Below are 17,321 nucleotides of genomic sequence, written 5' to 3' on the forward strand. Positions count from 1 at the left end.
AGATTGAGAGATCCTGATAGCCCACTGGAAAATCCTGTAAGTGGGCCAAACCCTCCCCACTATATTAAAAAATTAATCTAAATGGGTTTATGGGTTAGAGATGAGGAAGAGATAGATGACAATGCCCCAGTCCCTTCTTAGTTCCATCATTTTACCAGGCAAAACAGTTCAGAAATTTCAGTACTGAGTTCCTACATTATTCCTAGGAATAGAAACATGAGGAAGATATGGTGCTTACCTTCCTAAATCTTATCATAGGGGACAACACATAAGCTGATCTCTTCAGTATGGTGGGTGGGGTAAAAGAGGAAGTAGAGAGGGTTAATGGGGGGTTATGGGAGAAAGAGGCTAGATACCTAGCTAGCTGGAGAGTTGAGGAATTGCTTCCCAGAGAAAATGAGGCCTGATTGGAGCTTAGGAGGATGGACAGAGCTGGCAAGATGAAAACTGGTTGGAAATATGTTACTGTCAGAATAAAGGCCAGAGCTGTACAGGAAACCAATGAGAGATTGTAGAATAAGACAAGGTCAGGTCCTGAAAGTCTTGTTCGCCGTGCTAGGGAGCCTGACCTTTATCTGAGGGCAGTCAGGAGACATCGAAGAGTTTTAAACAAAGACATGACTTGTCAGATTTACTTTAGAAGCATACTGTGTGACAGGGCTTAGGGCCCTCAGGCAACCCAGCCTGACTCCACCTGTTCTTTGGAACATCTGTCCTGTCCCTTGAAACTTCCTAACTAGCAAGCACCAAGGTCACACTTTGCCCGCAGGATTGAACCTGGTTTCATCATTAAGGCTGGGAAAAGATAGCCTGGGCAAGTCAAAGGTGAAGACTGACAGGCAAACCACCCAGCCTTGAGAGGGCCTAGCCCAAATCCTGAGATCCAGCAAAAGTCCCCTTTAATTTTAAGGGTGCACGGGAGTAGGGGGTATAGTTAAGTTACTTGTCCAAGATCACTTGGTGATGGTGTCGTGGTGGCAGAGTTAGAATGTTGCTTTAGTTTGTCTCATTCCAAACTTGGGAAAGGGGCGAGGGCAGGGGTGCGGGGGGTGCAAAGAGAGAAAGATGTGAGGAAAAAGAGGAGCATAAAGAGAAATTAACCTTTCAAAGTGGCAGAAAAGAAAGGTGAGGAACAAACAGCAGGAGCAAAGCAACGGAGAAGGAAGAAGAGCGAAAGGCGAGACGTGGGAGGATTGGAGCAGAGACAAAAGGTAGGAGAGACAGACAGCAACAAGTGGAAAAATCTGCGAAACTTGAGCGGCAACCGAGTGAGCGCTGAAACCCTGCGGCCTCTCCCGGCCGCGGAGCCCTTGCATCTGGTACCCCGGGAACCCTATCCCCTAGCGTCGCTCTACTTCGCTAGCGTGGGCGGCCTGGCACCCCCCCCCCCCCACAACTCGCTGGCGGCGGACGCTGCTCCACCGAACTCCACCGGACTACACATTCCACTCTACTCTTGCCTGCTCTGTTCTGCCAAAGGGTTCTCGCTGGAGCGCGGTTTCAGCCACGTGGGGGGGCGTGGCCCGGATGCTAAGGAGCGCCTCCGATTGGCCAGGGGGAGGGGTTCTAGGCGGTGCGCCGGCCGGACCCCTCCCCCGAAGGCGGGGCCTGAAAATTCACAGCTGGAAAGGGTGGAGCCGGGGCAGCGCAGCTGGATGGGGGCGGGGGCGGGGCCCGACGCGCGAGGCTCGCAGCAGCGGGCTGGGGGCGCCCTGGGCTGCCATAAAGTGAATGGACGCCGGCTGGGGGTGGCAGTCCGCGGCCAACTTCCCTCTCTCCCTCAGCGAGTCCAGGAGTGCCGGAGCCGAGCGCGGCCCAGGCTCAGGGGGGCGGCCCCCACCCCGGCCGGGTGCCCGGCCCCTGGCCCCTGCCTGCCCTCTAGACTGCGGCCGCCGCCAGCGCTGCCGGGAGTCTGCCTGCTGCGGGACTCACTGTGAGTGCTTGACCAAGCGGGGGATAGAGGTTCACGCGGCCAAGGGGCCATGGCCGAACTTAAAGATCCCTAAAACGGGATCTGGGGTGGCTGAACCCGGGAACGGTACCTGGGGAATGGGTGGTGACTAGGAGGGCGGACTACAGACCCGAAGCCAGGAGTTAGGAAAAGGGAAGGAAACTCAGCGTCAGGACTTAAGAGACAGAAATGAGGATTCAGACGATCCGCAGGAAAACTGGGGACATAAAGCCAGGACAGGAGCTCCACGCAGCAGGGAGTAGAGAGCCGGGGAACCATTACCAGAAAGCGCCCTGGAATCCGGTGGCGCGGGGCGGCAGCCAGGCAGTGAAAAGGGGTTGCCGAGGCCCTGGCCAGAGGGGGGAGCTGGCGGCGGCCTCCCAACAATCGGGCAGTTAGCGACACCCGACGCACCTCAGCTGGGCTTAGACTCCAGGGGCTAGGAACAGAAGTACGTCTGGTCGCACACGCTTCTTTTCCCAGCTGCTTCGCAGTTGCTGTGTGAGCGGTGCTGCTAGAGCCCGGCCGCGCCAGGATCAGATGGCCGCTGTGCAGGCAGCAGGGCCGAGGCTGGACAACCCGAGTGACCAGGCGGCAGGTCTGGCTTGTTCTGCTTGGAAAGTCAGGGCCGGGATGGGTCCCGGCTTGGGGCTGTCACGAAATTGGACAGAATGTCCGCTGCGCACGCGGCTCGGGGCGGACAGAATGTCCGGGGCGGCGAGGTGGGTCTCTCCGAAGTAAGCGCTGTGTCGGCAGGCGGCGGACAGAATGTCCCTGGCCGAGTGGCAGGTCCATCTAACCGGCAGCGCCTGCCCAGCTGCTGATACCGTATGCAGTGGGGTTCGTTGTGATGGTTCGCCTCGAATCCCAGCCAACAGTTTGCAAACTTATTTGTGCTGCTCGGGGCTGAGGGGGCCAGGAGCAGGGAGTGAGAGTAAAGGTTGCAGCCTGCCTTAGGCGTGGAGTGGCACTGGGAGACATTTCCTCTCTAACCCAGACTAGCTCCGAGCATCACCCCCAAAATTCCAGATTCCAAATTTGAGGAAAGAATGCCAATGGTGGGACTGCTAGTAGGAGTCAACACCAGGAAAGGAAGAAATGAACCACAGAGGGCAATAGGAGGGCAAGGAGGAGCCCAACACAAACTCAACAGCCTCCTTCCCTGGCAAACTCAAAGTCAACCCCTAATTCCAATACAGCTGACTAGACACCCCCAGACTCCTGCCCAGGTGTCCCCAGGTAAAAGCTCCTTCCCTGAAGAGGGCAGGAGCCCAGGTCTGAAGAGAAAACTGCAGCCCTTTATCAAAGCAAACCCTGTGGTTTCCTTTCCCTTTTTGCTTCCCCAGCTCCATCAATCCCAACACCACCTTGGTGGCTGAGAGAAGGCAGGAAGGAAATTTTGTGCAAGTGAGCAAAACAACCCAGCTGGAGACTGAGTTTTCATGGGGACATGTATAAGGTGATGTGTTTAGCAATGAGTAATCTAAACAAGTGGGTCTCAACCTTTCTCACTCTCCACTCACAAGTATACAATACATATTCCCCACACTCCCACCTCCATTCCTCAATTTTAACGTTTGCTTGTCACTGGCTAGGACATTGTTTATCAGCCTTTTTTGTCCCTTGCCCTCTTTTGATAAATATATAGGCACACCCCAATTACCCCCACCATATTCTGATATACATTTCAGAGCCTTGTGCTCCCATCACCTTTGAAATCACTGAAATTAAGGGTGATATAAAAGGCTCTGAAGTCAGGAAAGGAATAGGGACAGCGTCACAGATGGTTCCCTTAATATCTTAGCCCAAAGTTCTGCTTTTGCCAAAAAGACCAAAAACAACAGCACTGTAATGAAGATGACTGGAAACAAGACAGAACTTTCTCCCATCCATGAATAAAACCATGCAACTGAGTGCTTGCCTAGTCACTGGCTCTTAGGGAGCATGTCATGGGCCTAGAGAAGGTCAGAGAATGGTCAGCAGAATGGGGAGCCAGAGGCTGCTGGAGAGAGCAACCTTCCAAGTTTAGGCCTCTGGAAGGTGAGATAGGATGGGAATCCACAGAATAATGAAAGGCCTAGATAAGCAGAAGACTCATTTGCTCCCCAAATCCTGAAACTGGAGATGAGGGGGCCTCTTAGAACTGGAATGATGCAAGCTCAGGATGAATAGGAAAATGTTCCTTGGCACACAGTGGGCAGCAAATTTCCAGAGCTCATTTCCAGAGAGATGTAGAGGCAGGAAGTAGAAATGGAATCCTTCAGAGTTTGGGAGGAGGATCAGTGCATGTCAGAGCCACAAATGGCTGCTGGGGTTGAGGGGGCGAGGAGTGGAAAGAGCTCTGTCCCTAGTCTTCAAATCTTTTCAATCTGTGTAACCTTGAACAAATTCATCATCTTAGATGTGAAATGAGAATGATCTTTTCTGCCACTTAAGGTGGTTATAAAAGTTAAATAAAACCACGTATGCAAAAACCTGTAGCAAACATAGAAGTACCACAGAAATAAGAAGCATTATCGCTGTTACTATGCCCAAACTGTAACCACAGAATCTTCATTTGGAAGGATGGGGTCTCAAGTATTAGATCAGCCTGATAGCATCTCTGAACCAAGCATAGGAAGATTCTCAATGACAGATGGAACACCCTATCCCAGGCTTCAGATGCCAGCAATTTATTCCTGCCCCTCTCTGAGAAGAGCTCTGGGGAGCGCCCCAAATTCTTAACCAGGCCAAATATCCTGATATGATCCCTGCCTGCTTCCTGCTCAAGGATGAGAATATGAGTCTAGGGAGGCAGGTTGGAGCTGAGCTGCGGGTGGGTATGAGAGAAGGATGGAGCCACCCCAAATCTTTTCTTCTCCATTTGCTCTAAATGATGTATGCTTCCAGAGTGTAGGACATGGAGAAGGCAGCTAACCTGAAGGATCCATTAGGTCCTGAGTTTTCGGATTACCTAGAGTGCCTAGCCCCGTCTAACAGGGACTCATGATAAGAGTGATGGGGAGAGAAAGGATAGGCAGTGGGATGATAAAGAGCTGCTTTCAAAACTTTCTCCATTCCTTTTCCATTGTCCTCCCCAGAGCCTTCTTTACTTCACACCTCAGCGACTAGTTCCCCTTTCCCCATCCAATCCATTCTGCTCACCATTGCCACATAAGGGTCCCAAAGATGTTTTTAAATCACAACCCTGCCTACAAGCCTCCAGAGATTCCCACTGCTGGAGCAGTGCTTGGCAGTAGGAGTGCAGAGCAGTGCAGGAGTGGGAGGGGCATGCACTCACTGCAAGCTAAACTTGGTCCTAGTGTGGTGATGTGAAGATGTCATTTGGAGATTTGGAGAGAAAATTTTATTTTTATATTAAAATAAACATGACTTAAGGATGGAATAGAGTGCAAAATTTGCTTCAATTTTTAACATAAGGCTGGAGATCTCAAAGAAATTTAACAATGGTGACTGCTATTCCAGGTTGTGCCCTGCTTTTCCTGGGTGATATTCTCTTTCACTGGTCTTTAGGTATTTTGATGGAAAAGCTGGAGATTCTCTAGCCTATACTGTATTAAACCCGAACTACCACCCCTCGGCCCTCATTGGAGGCCCCGTGAAGCTGACCTGTTTTTCTCTGCTGATGTCCCATTGCCCACACAGAGATCCTGGATATGCTAGGCTCCTGAACCTACCGCCTCATTCCCAATACTGCCCTATTATTTAGAATCCTCTGTCTCTTCTCTACCTTCCCACTTTCCAGTTCAGCCATGTTCTATATTGAGCCCTAAAACTTGACACCCCCTTATTTACATGGGCTTCCATCTATCTGATCCTCCCCTAATCTGAGAATCAGGCTCATACAACAAATCATTATTCCATCCTGTTTGCTCCTGCTTGCCTCCCCAGACTGCAGGCTCCTAGAAGTTAGGATATGCACCTTACCATTCTAGAGCATCTGTCTTAGCACCTAACACTTGGTGAAGGAAAGAAAGAAGGGAGGGAAGAAAGCGGGTGAGGGCCCATTTCTCTGACCCCTGATTTACTCCTTAACAAATTAAATGTAGCAAATCTTTACTGTCTCCACTTGAGCTGGGGTTTCCTCTTGGAGCGGTGAGCCTTGTCTACAGCTATCTTCATTTGCTTCCATTTGTTCGCTATAGTTCAGCAAATCAGTTTGGGTGCTCAGCACCCCTAATGAAAGTGAGGCTGTGTGCACTCAAGGGCCTCACTTCAGTTTCAGTTGGTCCTGTACTAGTTCAGGGCCCTGGTTTATACCTGTTCACTAACTTGCTGCTTACTCAGCTGAGCCCTCTTATCTTTCCCTTCATTGAGTTTTTGCAACAGAAAGGTTTTCTCCCATTTCAGTTCCAGGGTGTGCCTCCTGCCTTTGGCATTATTATTGCAAGTACATGGGGGCTCTCTGGCTGTGGCCCTTGTCTACTCCTTTGGCTTCAGGACAAAAGTAGGCATACTTGGTAGTTGCCTTCTTGCCATGAGCTTTGGTCCCTTGGAAACCACAGCCTCTCCACTATCGCTCTCTGGCATGTGATAATCTCCACTCTCACCTTAATATATCTTGGATATTTTATTTTTGCTGCAGTCCATGACAAGTTCCGGGAATTCCAGCCTATACTTCAGAATCAGAGCACACCTGTAAGCCCTCTTTGCTCCTTAAGGCTGGGATTGCCACTCTGACACCAAAGGGGCCTGGGCCATGCACGACCAGCAGGGTGTGTCAGAAAGGCAGGCAGCCCCTCCCAGAGCTGGACTCAACACCACTGTTATCTCTTGATTCTCTTTGGCCCTGCCTGGTATTTCCTACCAGCATCAACCAATCATGCACTTCCAGACCTACTGCTTGTCCCTGTCCACTGAGTGAGGCGAGGTCCCTGGCCTCAGTCCCAACTCCCCAGCTTCCTGACCTCTAGCAGTTTGGGGAAGCTTAATCCTCAGCCATCCTGTCTCCAGCTCAGACAACACTGGCATTCCCCAGCTTCTGCCTAACCAGCCCACCCCAACGCGAGTCTGCTAGAGGCCTATGCCCCCACCCTCTATCTCACTATTGCCTGCCTGGCTTTAGTGTTCTTGCCTTTCACTTCCACTGTCAGGACCCTTCTCAGTCTCATCCCCTCTCTCTGCTGTTACTAACCCAGTCAGAGCCTGAAGGCTTCATTCTTTCCTTTACCGGTCCTTGGTCCCCAAAGTGGCTGCCAGTTTGGGTTCCTTTGTCCATTTTGCCATTACCTGATTGACTGAGCCCTCCTTTATGTTCAGAGCAGAGTACTCACAACACATATTAGAATCTTTCTCTAAAATGCAGCAAACTCACCTTTATTCACCAAAGAAACTCTTCACTGTAAGATACAGAGTCTAGGGAGGTGAACCGCTCAAAGGCAAAGATGAGGATGAGAGCTTATTTACCACTCTACCTCAGTGCCTTGCTCAATGCTCAACTCATAGAAGGTGCCAAATAAACATCTGCTTAATGGATGCAGGGAAAAAAGTAGATAAAGTTTTACCCTCACTCATTTTTACATAGTTGTGTTTTTTTTAAATTAATTAATAATGTTTTTATTCCACAGCATGGTTGCTAAATCTGGTTGTTACATACTGCCAAATTTGGATTGGGGTCATTTTTTCTAGCAAATCTTGTTCTATCTTCTGTGTCTGGAAATGAAGGCTAAAGAAATCAATACTGATCTTTTGCTTGGTAACCAAAGAAAATCTTTGGTAGGCTAACTTCCTCAATTTCTCTCTCAGTCTTTCTGTCTCTCTCCTCCTTATCCCATCTTTTCCCCTTTCTCTCTCCCTGTATTTTCCTATTGTACTGCTATCTGCTTGGGATATAACAAAAACTAAAACAGAAATAATTTCAGCTCAGAGTTCAGTTTCTGGGCAGGAGTGAAAAGTCAAATGCACAACAGGAGCCAGAGATGCAATGAGTAGAGCCGACTTATTTAAGACAATAGATGATAACCTTCCCTCAGCCTGCGTGTCTGGGAGACATCACAGAATGGTGGGGACTCTGGTAAACTGGGGAGCCCATGTTCCTCTCCAGGTCCTTATATTGGCCATGCAGGAAAATAAACTCTGTTTTTCTACACCTTCATATCCATATTTCTGAAGAAGCCAGAAATTGACAGAAATTCAGGGCATTATGTGAAATCTACCAATATTCAAATACTGGAACTTCAAAAAACGTTATAGGGGCCAAATAGAACATATCTGTGTTCTAGATTTGACCAAGTCTGAAAGGGTAGCTTTCAAACATTTTTTTTGTATCATTCATCTACAATTACATGAGGAACATTATGTTTACTAGGCTCCCCCCTTCACCAAGTCCCCCTGACAAACCCCATAACAGTCACTGTCCATCAGCATAGTAAGATGCTGTAGAATCACTACTTGTCTTCTCTGTGTTGCACATCCCTCCCTGTGCCCCCCCCACATTATACATGCTAATCGTAATGCCCCCTTTCTTTTCCCCCCATCTTATCCCTCCCTTCCCACCCATCCTCCCCAGTCCCTTTCCCTTTTGTAACTGTTAGTCCATTCTTGGGTTCTGTGATTCTACTGCTGTTTTGTTCCTTCAGTTTTTTCTTTGTTCTTATACTCCACATGAGTGAAATCATTTACATAGTTGTTTTATTTTAACCATATAACAATACTGAAGGCAGGGAAGGGATTATGATCTTCCTTTTAGAGATGGAAAAAATATGCTCACAGAGGTAAAATCACTTGCCAAGAACACACAGGTAGTGATTTGTGGAGCCAGGGCATGAACCCAGATCTTTTTGCCTCCAAATCTAGTTTCTGTGGGCTATACCAGATTACTTTCCTAAGAGGGGTCTGGGCAGTTTCTGCCCCCCACCCTGTCTTCATCTTCCTCCAGCATTCTTATGCCTTCTCTCCACCCAGCCAAATAGGTTCTCCCCAGCAGCCACTGAGAACAGACCACTTTGGCCTCCCCTCAACCCCCAACAGAGTCCTTAGTTTCTGGGACTGAGAGCTGAGGTTCAGAGGGGCCAGGAGATGGGGGAGGGGTGAATGGCTAGCTCCAAAACAGCCAAGACAGCTGTCCCTGTCACAGAGGGAGGAGACTGTGTGATGGTGTGTATCTGTCTGCCTGAATGTGGAAGCGCATGTGTGGGAGAGTATGTGTTTGTATGCCTCTAGCTCCAAGTCCAAATTCTTATTTTGTCTGAGCGGGGTCCCGTGTGTCTGTCTGTCTCTAAGAACACACAGCCTGAACTCTGCTTTCTCAGCCTCGTCTTTTACTCTGGCCCTTATCTTCTCAGTTCGCCTCCCTCTGCTGAAATAAAGAGTGAAACCAAGACACAGGTATGGAATGCTGGGGTAAGGGGAGTTTGGAAAATTGTAAGTCTGGAACCAAAGCAGACTGGAAGGATGAATGGCAATGGTGGGATTTAGCTTTCCCTACAGGCAAACTCAACTGTCCCTCTTTCTCCAGCTCTGTCTTGTTCCCATGGTCTCTGGAGAAGCCAGGGGCATGGTTTGCATTTTGAGAGCATCTTGAATATGAAGTAAGGGGCTTCAAAGCACCCCTTTTCCAGCTCTCAATTCTAAGCCTTCCTAACTATTTGGGAAGAGCGCCTAGTCCTGAGTGCCACAGGTCACTCCCAAGGGCATCTCCCTTCTATTGCAGCATCATTGGGCCAGACCTAAGCCTCTGGTTCTTGACCTCAGACCTGGAAGCGGGGGTAAACTGAGCACCTCCATCCCTGCCCTGACTTCTCTCCGTCTTTCCTGGGTTCCCTCCAACCCTGCCTCTCCAACCCCAGGGAAAGGTCCAAGGTCTAGTCCTCTCTGCCTGTGGAAAGAACAGGGACTGTTTCTCAACCTCCTGCCTTGATCTCTGTCCCACCCCCATTCTCACTTGAGAGGTGTATGGGTGTGGGGGGTATAGGGGTGGGAGCTGTCATCTCTGAGCTGGTTGAAGGGGGCATTATCATGTGCAAATACAGGCCGTTGTCCATCTGTGCCTCCCTGAGAAAGGCTCCTAATACATTCAGAGCAGCCAAGTGACAGACATCTCAATCTAGGCTAATCTGCCATATTAATGCCACCTTGCACAGCCTGCATTAAGTCCCGATTAATGGGGAAGCAGATGGGCCACTACCACTGGCTCTTTACTCCTTTTCCTCTGTCTCTCAACTCCTTTGGTTTTCCTCTGACCAAAAGGTAGCAGAGTTCTGAGCTCCACTGGTGTCCCTTTCCCTTCCTCCTATAAGAAAGGGCCTGGGAGAGGCAGCAGGAAAGGGGATCCTGCAGGGGAGGCTTGGAAAAGGATGCAGGCAAACTTCCAGGTAATGCCAGGCAAGGTTTGGGATAGGGATTAAGCGTAGGAAGGTGGTTTTAAGAAGCCCACATCTTCTGCCTAGGGTAGGCCTGCTGGAGGCAGTGCATGAGAGTGAAACTGGTGGGATGCAATATGTGACTGAGCAGGCCATAGAAGCAGACAGGGCCAGAATACCTAGTGGTTTTCAAACTTACTTTTGATCCTGGAACCTTTTCTTCAAATGAAATGTCTCCAGACAGCATAAACAAAAGACAAAAGCAGAGTTGCCCTAACTGAAGCAGACACAAGTGAGGTGAGCTAGAGTTCTAGTCTAGCTCTGAGGCTGGCCCTGAGTTCCAGTCCCTGAGGGGGTTTCTGGGTAGGGCCCCAAAGAACACAACTTGAAAAAGCAAACAGAGAAAGATTGGCTTAGGAGTCTCCCAGACCTAGTTCAGATCCTAGTTCCACTACTCGCAAGCTCTGTGACCTTAATTTTTATTTCAAATCTCAGTTTCCTCACCTGACAAAAGGGTGCTAATACTTAATATTGATACATTCTTGTGAGGGGAGAGATAATGAAGTGAAGGTACATAGTTAGTATTCATAAATGACAACTGTGATTATCCTTATGGAAAAAATAGCAGGGCTGGTTCCAAATCAAATCTTTCCTACTGGAGAGTGAACAGTGTGTCTCAAGTGTGATGGGCATGTATGAGTTTATAAGGATATTAGGCATTCATGTGAGAGGATGTTGAAGTTTTTGAGGATGTAGTGTATGGTATGTGGCTTGTGATGGTGTGTTTTTCATTAATTCAATAAATATCTGTTGAATACTAACTGCATCAGGCACAGTTCCAGGTACCCAGCAGTGAACAAAAAACAAAGCTAGTGTGTACATCTGCATAAAACCTCGGAATATACACCTTTTTCCTTTTGGGCTGCTGTTTCCCCTGTCTACACTAGGGCACCCTACACAAGGGAAGCTTTATATTGGTGGCTGAGAAAGAACAGTGAATCTGTGGAAAACACTACTGGGAATCGGAGAACCCGGAGATTTTATCCCCATCAACCGGCTCGGTGTCTTCTCTTCCCTCCAGAGTGCTCCCTCCATGGAGTTCGGCTTGCTCAGCGAGGCGGAGGCCCGGAGCCCAGCCCTCTCGCTGTCAGATGCAGGCACCCCTCACCCGCCACTCCCAGAACACACCTGCAAAGGCCAAGAGCACAGCGGTGAGCGCGCCCCCTCTGGGGGTGGGGAAGATAACAGCTCAATCCCTAATGGGGATGAGACCTAGTAGAAGCCCCAGTAGGCGTGGGGGCTGGGTGGAGGAGGTCCCGGAGGGAGAAAAGCAACACGGGCTTGGGCTCCCTGTGACCTTCCGCCACCTGGCCCCCAGACTCAGAGAAGGCCTCGGCTTCGCTGCCGGGTGGCTCCCCCGAAGACGGCTCGCTGAAGAAGAAGCAGCGGCGACAGCGCACTCACTTCACCAGCCAGCAGCTGCAGGAGCTGGAGGCCACCTTCCAGAGGAACCGCTACCCCGACATGAGTACGCGCGAAGAGATTGCCGTGTGGACCAACCTCACCGAGGCCCGTGTGCGGGTACGACCTTCCGAGGCCCACCACAACCCTCACCCCACGCCCCCGGGTCTCCCTTTCGCGGACCTCTCAGCTAGGAGCTCCCGGAGCCAACAGCTTGTGGTTCTACCCTGCCTGCCCCATTCTCGGACCCAACTTCCCGAGTTCCCCAGCTCTGGCCCGCTGCCCCACATGGCCTTCTTTGCACCAACCTGCGCTCTGCTGCTATCCCTGCAGGTCGCGCGTTTTTTCTCGCCTGACATTGGCACTTGTTCTCTTCTTCATCCCTCCTTGACCTCGTCCTACTGCCCCTCCCCCAACACCGTCGTCCCTGACTCAGTCCTTTCGCCCACTGCTCCTGCTCTCAGCTCCCTATCTCCGGGCGCTCCTGCCCTCACCCCGCCTGGCTGCTCCACGGCCCATACGCGTCTCGAGCCACCTTATCCTGTTTATCCTCCGCACGGCTCCGGCTGCGGCTTCAACCCCCATCTGGGTGTGTCACCCACCAGCCGCGCAGACCCCGTCCTGGACCCCTGCTCCGCTCCGAGCCCTGACAGCCTTTCTCGCACGCCCGCAGGTGTGGTTCAAGAACCGGCGCGCCAAGTGGCGAAAGCGCGAGCGCAGCCAGCAGGCGGAGCTGTGCAAGGGCGGCTTCGCAGCGCCGCTCGGGGGGCTGGTGCCGCCCTACGAGGAGGTGTACCCCGGCTACTCGTACGGCAATTGGCCACCCAAGGCGCTCGGCCCACCGCTCGCTGCCAAGACCTTTCCGTTCGCCTTCAACTCAGTCAACGTGGGTCCTCTGGCTTCGCAGCCCGTCTTTTCGCCACCCAGCTCCATCGCCGCCTCCATGGTGCCCTCTGCCGCGGCCACCCCAGGCACCGTGCCGGGGCCTGGGGCCCTGCAAAGCCTGGGCGGGGCCCCCCCTGGGCTAGCTCCGGCCTCAGTGTCCTCCGGGGCAGTGTCCTGCCCTTATGCCTCGGCCGCCGCAGCCGCAGCTGCAGCCGCCTCCTCCCCCTACGTATATCGGGACCCGTGTAACTCGAGTCTGGCCAGCCTGAGGCTCAAGGCCAAACAGCACGCCTCGTTCAGCTACCCCGCCGTGCCCGGGCCGCCCCCGGCTGCCAACCTCAGTCCTTGCCAGTACGCTGTGGAACGGCCCGTATGAGTGCCCCGGCCCTTCGATCTTCCCAAAGGGCGGGGGCGATAATTCACAGCCTCCTCGGACTGGGGTCTTCCTGACTAGCTTGCCCCTGTCCCGGGGTCTGAGAGGGGTGCTGGGGCAGCTTGGGGGGCGACCGGCTCAGGAGAGAGCCTTCCCCTTCCAGCCCTGAGAGGCTGGCTGGGTCCTACACAAGCCCGCGCCCCTGGGACTAAGGCTAGAAACAGGGACCAGTTCCCCGGGGGCCAACTCACCTTGGCCCACCCCGCCTTCTCCAGACTCCCCGGTTTTCAAACATTAATGAAATAAACTTGCGCGGACTGTCAAAAGCCTGATGATTCAGAGTTGCTGTTGAGCCCTCTTCCCTCATCCCCTCGCATATTTAAAGGAAAGCTGGGTGTACAGGAAAGAGATGAGGGTTGACACTTCTAGGGTTTCAGTCCCCTTCGGCCTTAAGCCCCAACATCAGGACGGGGAAGCCGGGGGTTTCCTGGAAAAGAGGGGCGCACGCGTGCGTATTTGTGTGTGCAGCTTGGGGACTAGCTACTCGGCTAGCGTTTACCAAAGCTGGTGCTGCCGCGCCGCCTCGTGGTACTTTGGAGGATAACTGGAAGGTCCGCTCTTGAACGATTACTTGCAGGTGTGTCAATTCCGCTGCCTAGGAAGCCTATGACGTTAGATAAATTACCCCGCCTTTCTGCACCTGTTTCTCAGTGTTCGCATGAGGGGCTTGGGTCTCCAACAGCAATAAAATTCTGGTCTGTAACAGACATTTATTAAGTGCCTACCAGGCTTAGGATTCTTATTGAGTGTGTATGTATGTGCCTGCCATCTTCCCACACACCCTCTTAGGCTTCTTTCTCACCCGCTGATCATCCCCCTGCCAGCAGCTCTTTCCAATCACAGAGGTCCCCCTTTTGCCCCAGGTCCCCAAAGTCCCCAAAACCTTGTTGAAATCTTTAAAAAACAGAGTTAGAAGATTTATGGATAGAAATACAAATAACTCAGCTCTAGGGGCCCTTCTCAGTCCCACCCCCATCCCAGGCTCTTGGCCTTCACATTAAAAGCAGAAACACGAAATACTTTATCATACCCCCATGCCAGGGTGACACTTCTTGTCATAACTTCCTACCACCTTGGGGCACACATCCCATGGGGAAACCATGCAGGGAAGGCATTCTAATCATTTTCCCAAACCTAAGCTCAGTCCCTCAGTGCCCTGGGAAGGAGAGAGCCCAGGGCTCTTTTTTCTCCAACCCTTTACTGGATCTTGGTCTTGACCTTGATCTTGGGCATTATGTAGTTTTGGTGGAAGAAGTTGGCAAAGAGGATGAAATAAGTGATATACAAGATGGAAGACCAGCAAATGTGTTCTGTTGTGGTGTGGCATCCGTGTTCCTGTCTCCATATATAAATCAGGATGCTGACAGTGGCTCCTATAATCATCTGCAGGATTTGCAGACTGGTGATGAACATGGGTAACCACCTGGGAGACTTCACTTTGGCAGCCTTCAGAGTGTAGTAGAAGTACATGATGGCATGCACACCATAGTTCATGGTCATGAACCAGCCACCTGCAGCCACCTTGTGCTTATATCCAAAGCTTGTGTACACTAGCACTGTGCTGTGGTGGTACCAGTGCACAAAGATGAGTGGCCGCTTCCGCAGGATGATGAAGGCCGTGTCTCCTGGGAAATGGGGAGTCATAGATGGCATACCACCCAGTGTTGGAACCACCCTCCACACTGGATGTGGGATCATGGGAGGAATCCTCAGGGTAGGAAGAGGGGTTTTTGTGGCAGAGGATCTGAATAGGGGCTTGGGTGAAAGGTGCTGTTAGGGTCCAGGGGTGGGGAAGGGATTCTCCATGTGATGGGCAAAGGGAGCAGCAGCTGACTGGGCACCAGAGAGACAAAGTTTTGCCACTCACCAAGTTCAATGACCTTGCTGAGAACAAAGAGGCAGGACCAGAATCTGATTACGGGACTGTTGCTGAAGCTGGAGAAGCACAAACTTTGCTTTAGGCTCGCCCTAAGTAGCATGGTCCCAAAATGGCCCCAAGTCCTCACAGCCCCCAGGATACTGTAATGGGACAGAGGAAAAGGGTGTAAAAATCATCCCCAGGCATCAATGCACCCTTTCCCCTCAGCCTGGTCAGGTCACTGTCTCAAGCTCTGCCTCCTTCGCAGCCTTCCAGGGCAACAGGTCACAGCTTCTGAGTTCTGGGGCCAATCTGGTAGATCCAACCAGTAATCCAGAGATGAAGGCCGGGGAAGGACAGAGAGTGGTGGAAGATAGGACTGAATATTGAGCTAGGTAATAGGGTTCTTAGGATGCAAAGGAATCTGGGAGATGCGTGGCAGGACAAGGGATATCATAGGGGTTTGGGGAAAGAACTATGGGAAGGAGGTGCTGGGGAAATTATTGAAAGGTCTTGGGAAAGAGTTGTTACATGCTGGAGATATTAGAGGCTGAGGAAATTTGTTAGCAATACACAGACTACATGAGCACCTGAGGACTCATGAGAGAGGGCAGAGACATCCAGTATGAGGCCTGGGAAGAAGGAAAACAGGGTAATATGGGAGGAAGATGGCAGCTGGGCAGGGAGCTAGAGCTGAGAGAATGGGTTAGGGAGACAGTTAGGGGGCAACTTGGGGAGTTGGTGCAATTGGGATTTCTAGAAAGCTTGTAGGGAGAAAATGAGGATAGGCAGGTTGTGGTATTGGTGGAGCGTCTTACCTGAAGACCGTGAGGCAGAAGGACCACAGGATGAGAGGCCCCTGCAGGCTGAAGCCCTTCCGCGCCTTCATGTAGTTCTGCCCCACAAAGACGAACAGCAGGTAGATCAGAGCTATGGGAAATGAGGTTGCCCTGGCAGGCAGAAAGCACAGGGGATGGGCTCATGGGTGGGTGCTGGGTGGAGGAATGCCTACTCATCTCTCCAGGTGAGTGCTCTGGTTTAGAGTTCCAGCTCTGCCACTTACTAACTGTGTGATTTTGGAAAAGCCACTTAGTTCTCTAAACTTCAGTTTTCTTCTTTGTAAAGGGAAGAACAACACTCCCCTCCAGACAGTGTTAATGTATATAAAGTTCCTAGCACAGGGCAGGGTCTATGTCCAAGGTGTCTGCGATTGCTGCTCTCTGGATGAGGTTGGGATTGGGTTCCTGGTAGCTGCTAGTCCACACCTAGAACCAACCCAGGTCTGTGGTGTAAGAAGATCAGGGCAATAGCTTCTGCCTGGTTGGGTCATAGCAAACAGCCGAAGCACAAAGTCGGCCTACAAACACCTTTCAGGAGCTTTAGGGCAAAGCCAAGGAGCCTGGGGTAGTCTTGGAAGAGCTCCCTGACCTTGCTTCCTTCCAGGAACGATGGAGTATTTGGAGAACAACGTGATAATTGTGAAAAGCAGGCTGTCCCTGAGCATCAGCACCATGCACGCTCTCATGCATGCACACACAGCCACAAAAGGCAGGGGAGAGTCCTCTATAAGGTGGGTGGGAGCAGTTCAGACCTCCCTCAGAGATCAGTTCTCACGACGCTCTTTACCTGTGGTTTCTTTTGCCTTTCCACATTCCTCACCCCATCCTCTTATTTCTGCCTTGCTTGCTTGCTTCCAAATCTAATTTCTCTGGGGTGCCACACTTACCTGCGCCTTGGAAAACGGGAATACGGAGCCAGTACAGGGCAGCCAAATACCCTGGCTCTTAAGAAAATCATTCAGTGTCTCCTCCTCCCCCAAGCCCGCTAGTCATCAGGGTCAGGCCCCTGGCACGGCCCATCCCCTTCCCGAGGCCTCACCAGTATTCCTCCAAATAGGGCTTCAAGTCCTGGAACCGCTCGAAGTTGTAGGGCTGAAACAGCCGGTCTGCTTCGTCTGAGACGTTCATGGCTGTGACCATTTCTTTCTGCAGACGTTGAGGTCGGGAGTTTGGGGAATTGGGCAAGTGGTTAGAGGACCGAGGATGGAGCGAACCTTGGGGCAAGATGGAACGGACCCAGAACTCAAGGAACTCCGCGGAAGGGGAGGAGTGTTGGCATCAGTCGGCTTCTCCCTCCGCAGCCACAGCGATAAGCAACGCGCGATTGCCAAACCGCCTGCCCAGCTGAGCGCAGGCCCAACCCCCTGCCCCAGTGCCTGGCCTTTATCCAATCTCACCAAGATACTCCCCTGTCCCGCCCTTGAGCCGCATCCGGATCTCTGATTGGTCACACTCAAGGGCGCTTCCTCCAAGCGCCTCGCACGCTCCACCCCAAATGCCCTTTTTAGGCCCTAGCCGCTCCTGCTTTCTGGTTCTTTAATTACACAGCTCCTTCCCTACCAGGTAGTTGGTTTAGCCCCTGTGGCCTTATCAG

The 17,321-nt window shown here is 51.6% G+C and overlaps 2 protein-coding genes across 4 annotated transcripts; one reads left to right on the forward strand and one right to left on the reverse strand.

Annotated features, from left to right (window-relative positions):
• The first annotated feature begins 1,658 nt into the window (after positions 1–1,658).
• Positions 1,659–13,283, forward strand: PITX3 (paired like homeodomain 3). The gene is made up of 5 exons (XM_037001204.2): positions 1,659–1,933; positions 3,298–3,410; positions 11,333–11,462; positions 11,630–11,832; positions 12,386–13,283. Exons 2-5 carry the CDS (start codon positions 3,402–3,404, stop codon positions 12,971–12,973), a joined length of 930 nt encoding a protein of 309 aa, XP_036857099.2. The 5' UTR covers positions 1,659–1,933; positions 3,298–3,401; the 3' UTR covers positions 12,974–13,283.
• A 434-nt stretch (positions 13,284–13,717) lies between these two features.
• Positions 13,718–17,088, reverse strand: ELOVL3 (ELOVL fatty acid elongase 3). Of its 3 annotated transcripts, none has more exons than XM_073240509.1 (4): positions 16,767–17,088; positions 15,707–15,838; positions 14,898–14,965; positions 13,718–14,655 (listed from the first exon to the last, which is right to left on the reverse strand). In XM_073240509.1, the coding sequence occupies exons 1-4, from the start codon at positions 16,865–16,867 to the stop codon at positions 14,228–14,230; spliced, it is 729 nt and encodes a 242-aa protein (XP_073096610.1). In that variant the 5' UTR covers positions 16,868–17,088; the 3' UTR covers positions 13,718–14,227. The 3 variants fall into 3 exon arrangements, with proteins under 3 accessions (XP_073096610.1, XP_073096611.1, XP_017529830.1); XM_073240510.1 differs by having other exon boundaries at positions 13,723–14,655; positions 14,898–15,049; positions 15,707–15,783; XM_017674341.3 differs by having other exon boundaries at positions 13,731–14,655; positions 14,898–15,049.
• Between the last annotated feature and the right edge of the window lie 233 nt (positions 17,089–17,321).

This window comes from Manis javanica, chromosome 7, assembly GCF_040802235.1.
Source record: "Manis javanica isolate MJ-LG chromosome 7, MJ_LKY, whole genome shotgun sequence".
Taxonomy (NCBI): domain Eukaryota; kingdom Metazoa; phylum Chordata; class Mammalia; order Pholidota; family Manidae; genus Manis; species Manis javanica.

Bases quoted from the DNA above. Each gene is read 5' to 3' on its own strand.
- PITX3 (XM_037001204.2), top strand. The intron at 11,463-11,629 runs GTGAGCGCGCCC...CCTGGCCCCCAG, and splicing joins CAAAGGCCAAGAGCACAGCG to ACTCAGAGAAGGCCTCGGCT. The intron at 11,833-12,385 runs GTACGACCTTCC...GCACGCCCGCAG, and splicing joins TCACCGAGGCCCGTGTGCGG to GTGTGGTTCAAGAACCGGCG.
- ELOVL3 (XM_017674341.3), bottom strand. From the start codon at position 16,867: ATGGTCACAGCCATGAACGTCTCAGACGAAGCAGACCGGCTGTTTCAG. The intron at 15,839-16,766 runs GTGAGGCCTCGG...TCTGCCTGCCAG, and splicing joins CCCTATTTGGAGGAATACTG to GGCAACCTCATTTCCCATAG. The intron at 14,656-14,897 runs GTGAGTGGCAAA...CCCATTTCCCAG, and splicing joins CAGCAAGGTCATTGAACTTG to GAGACACGGCCTTCATCATC.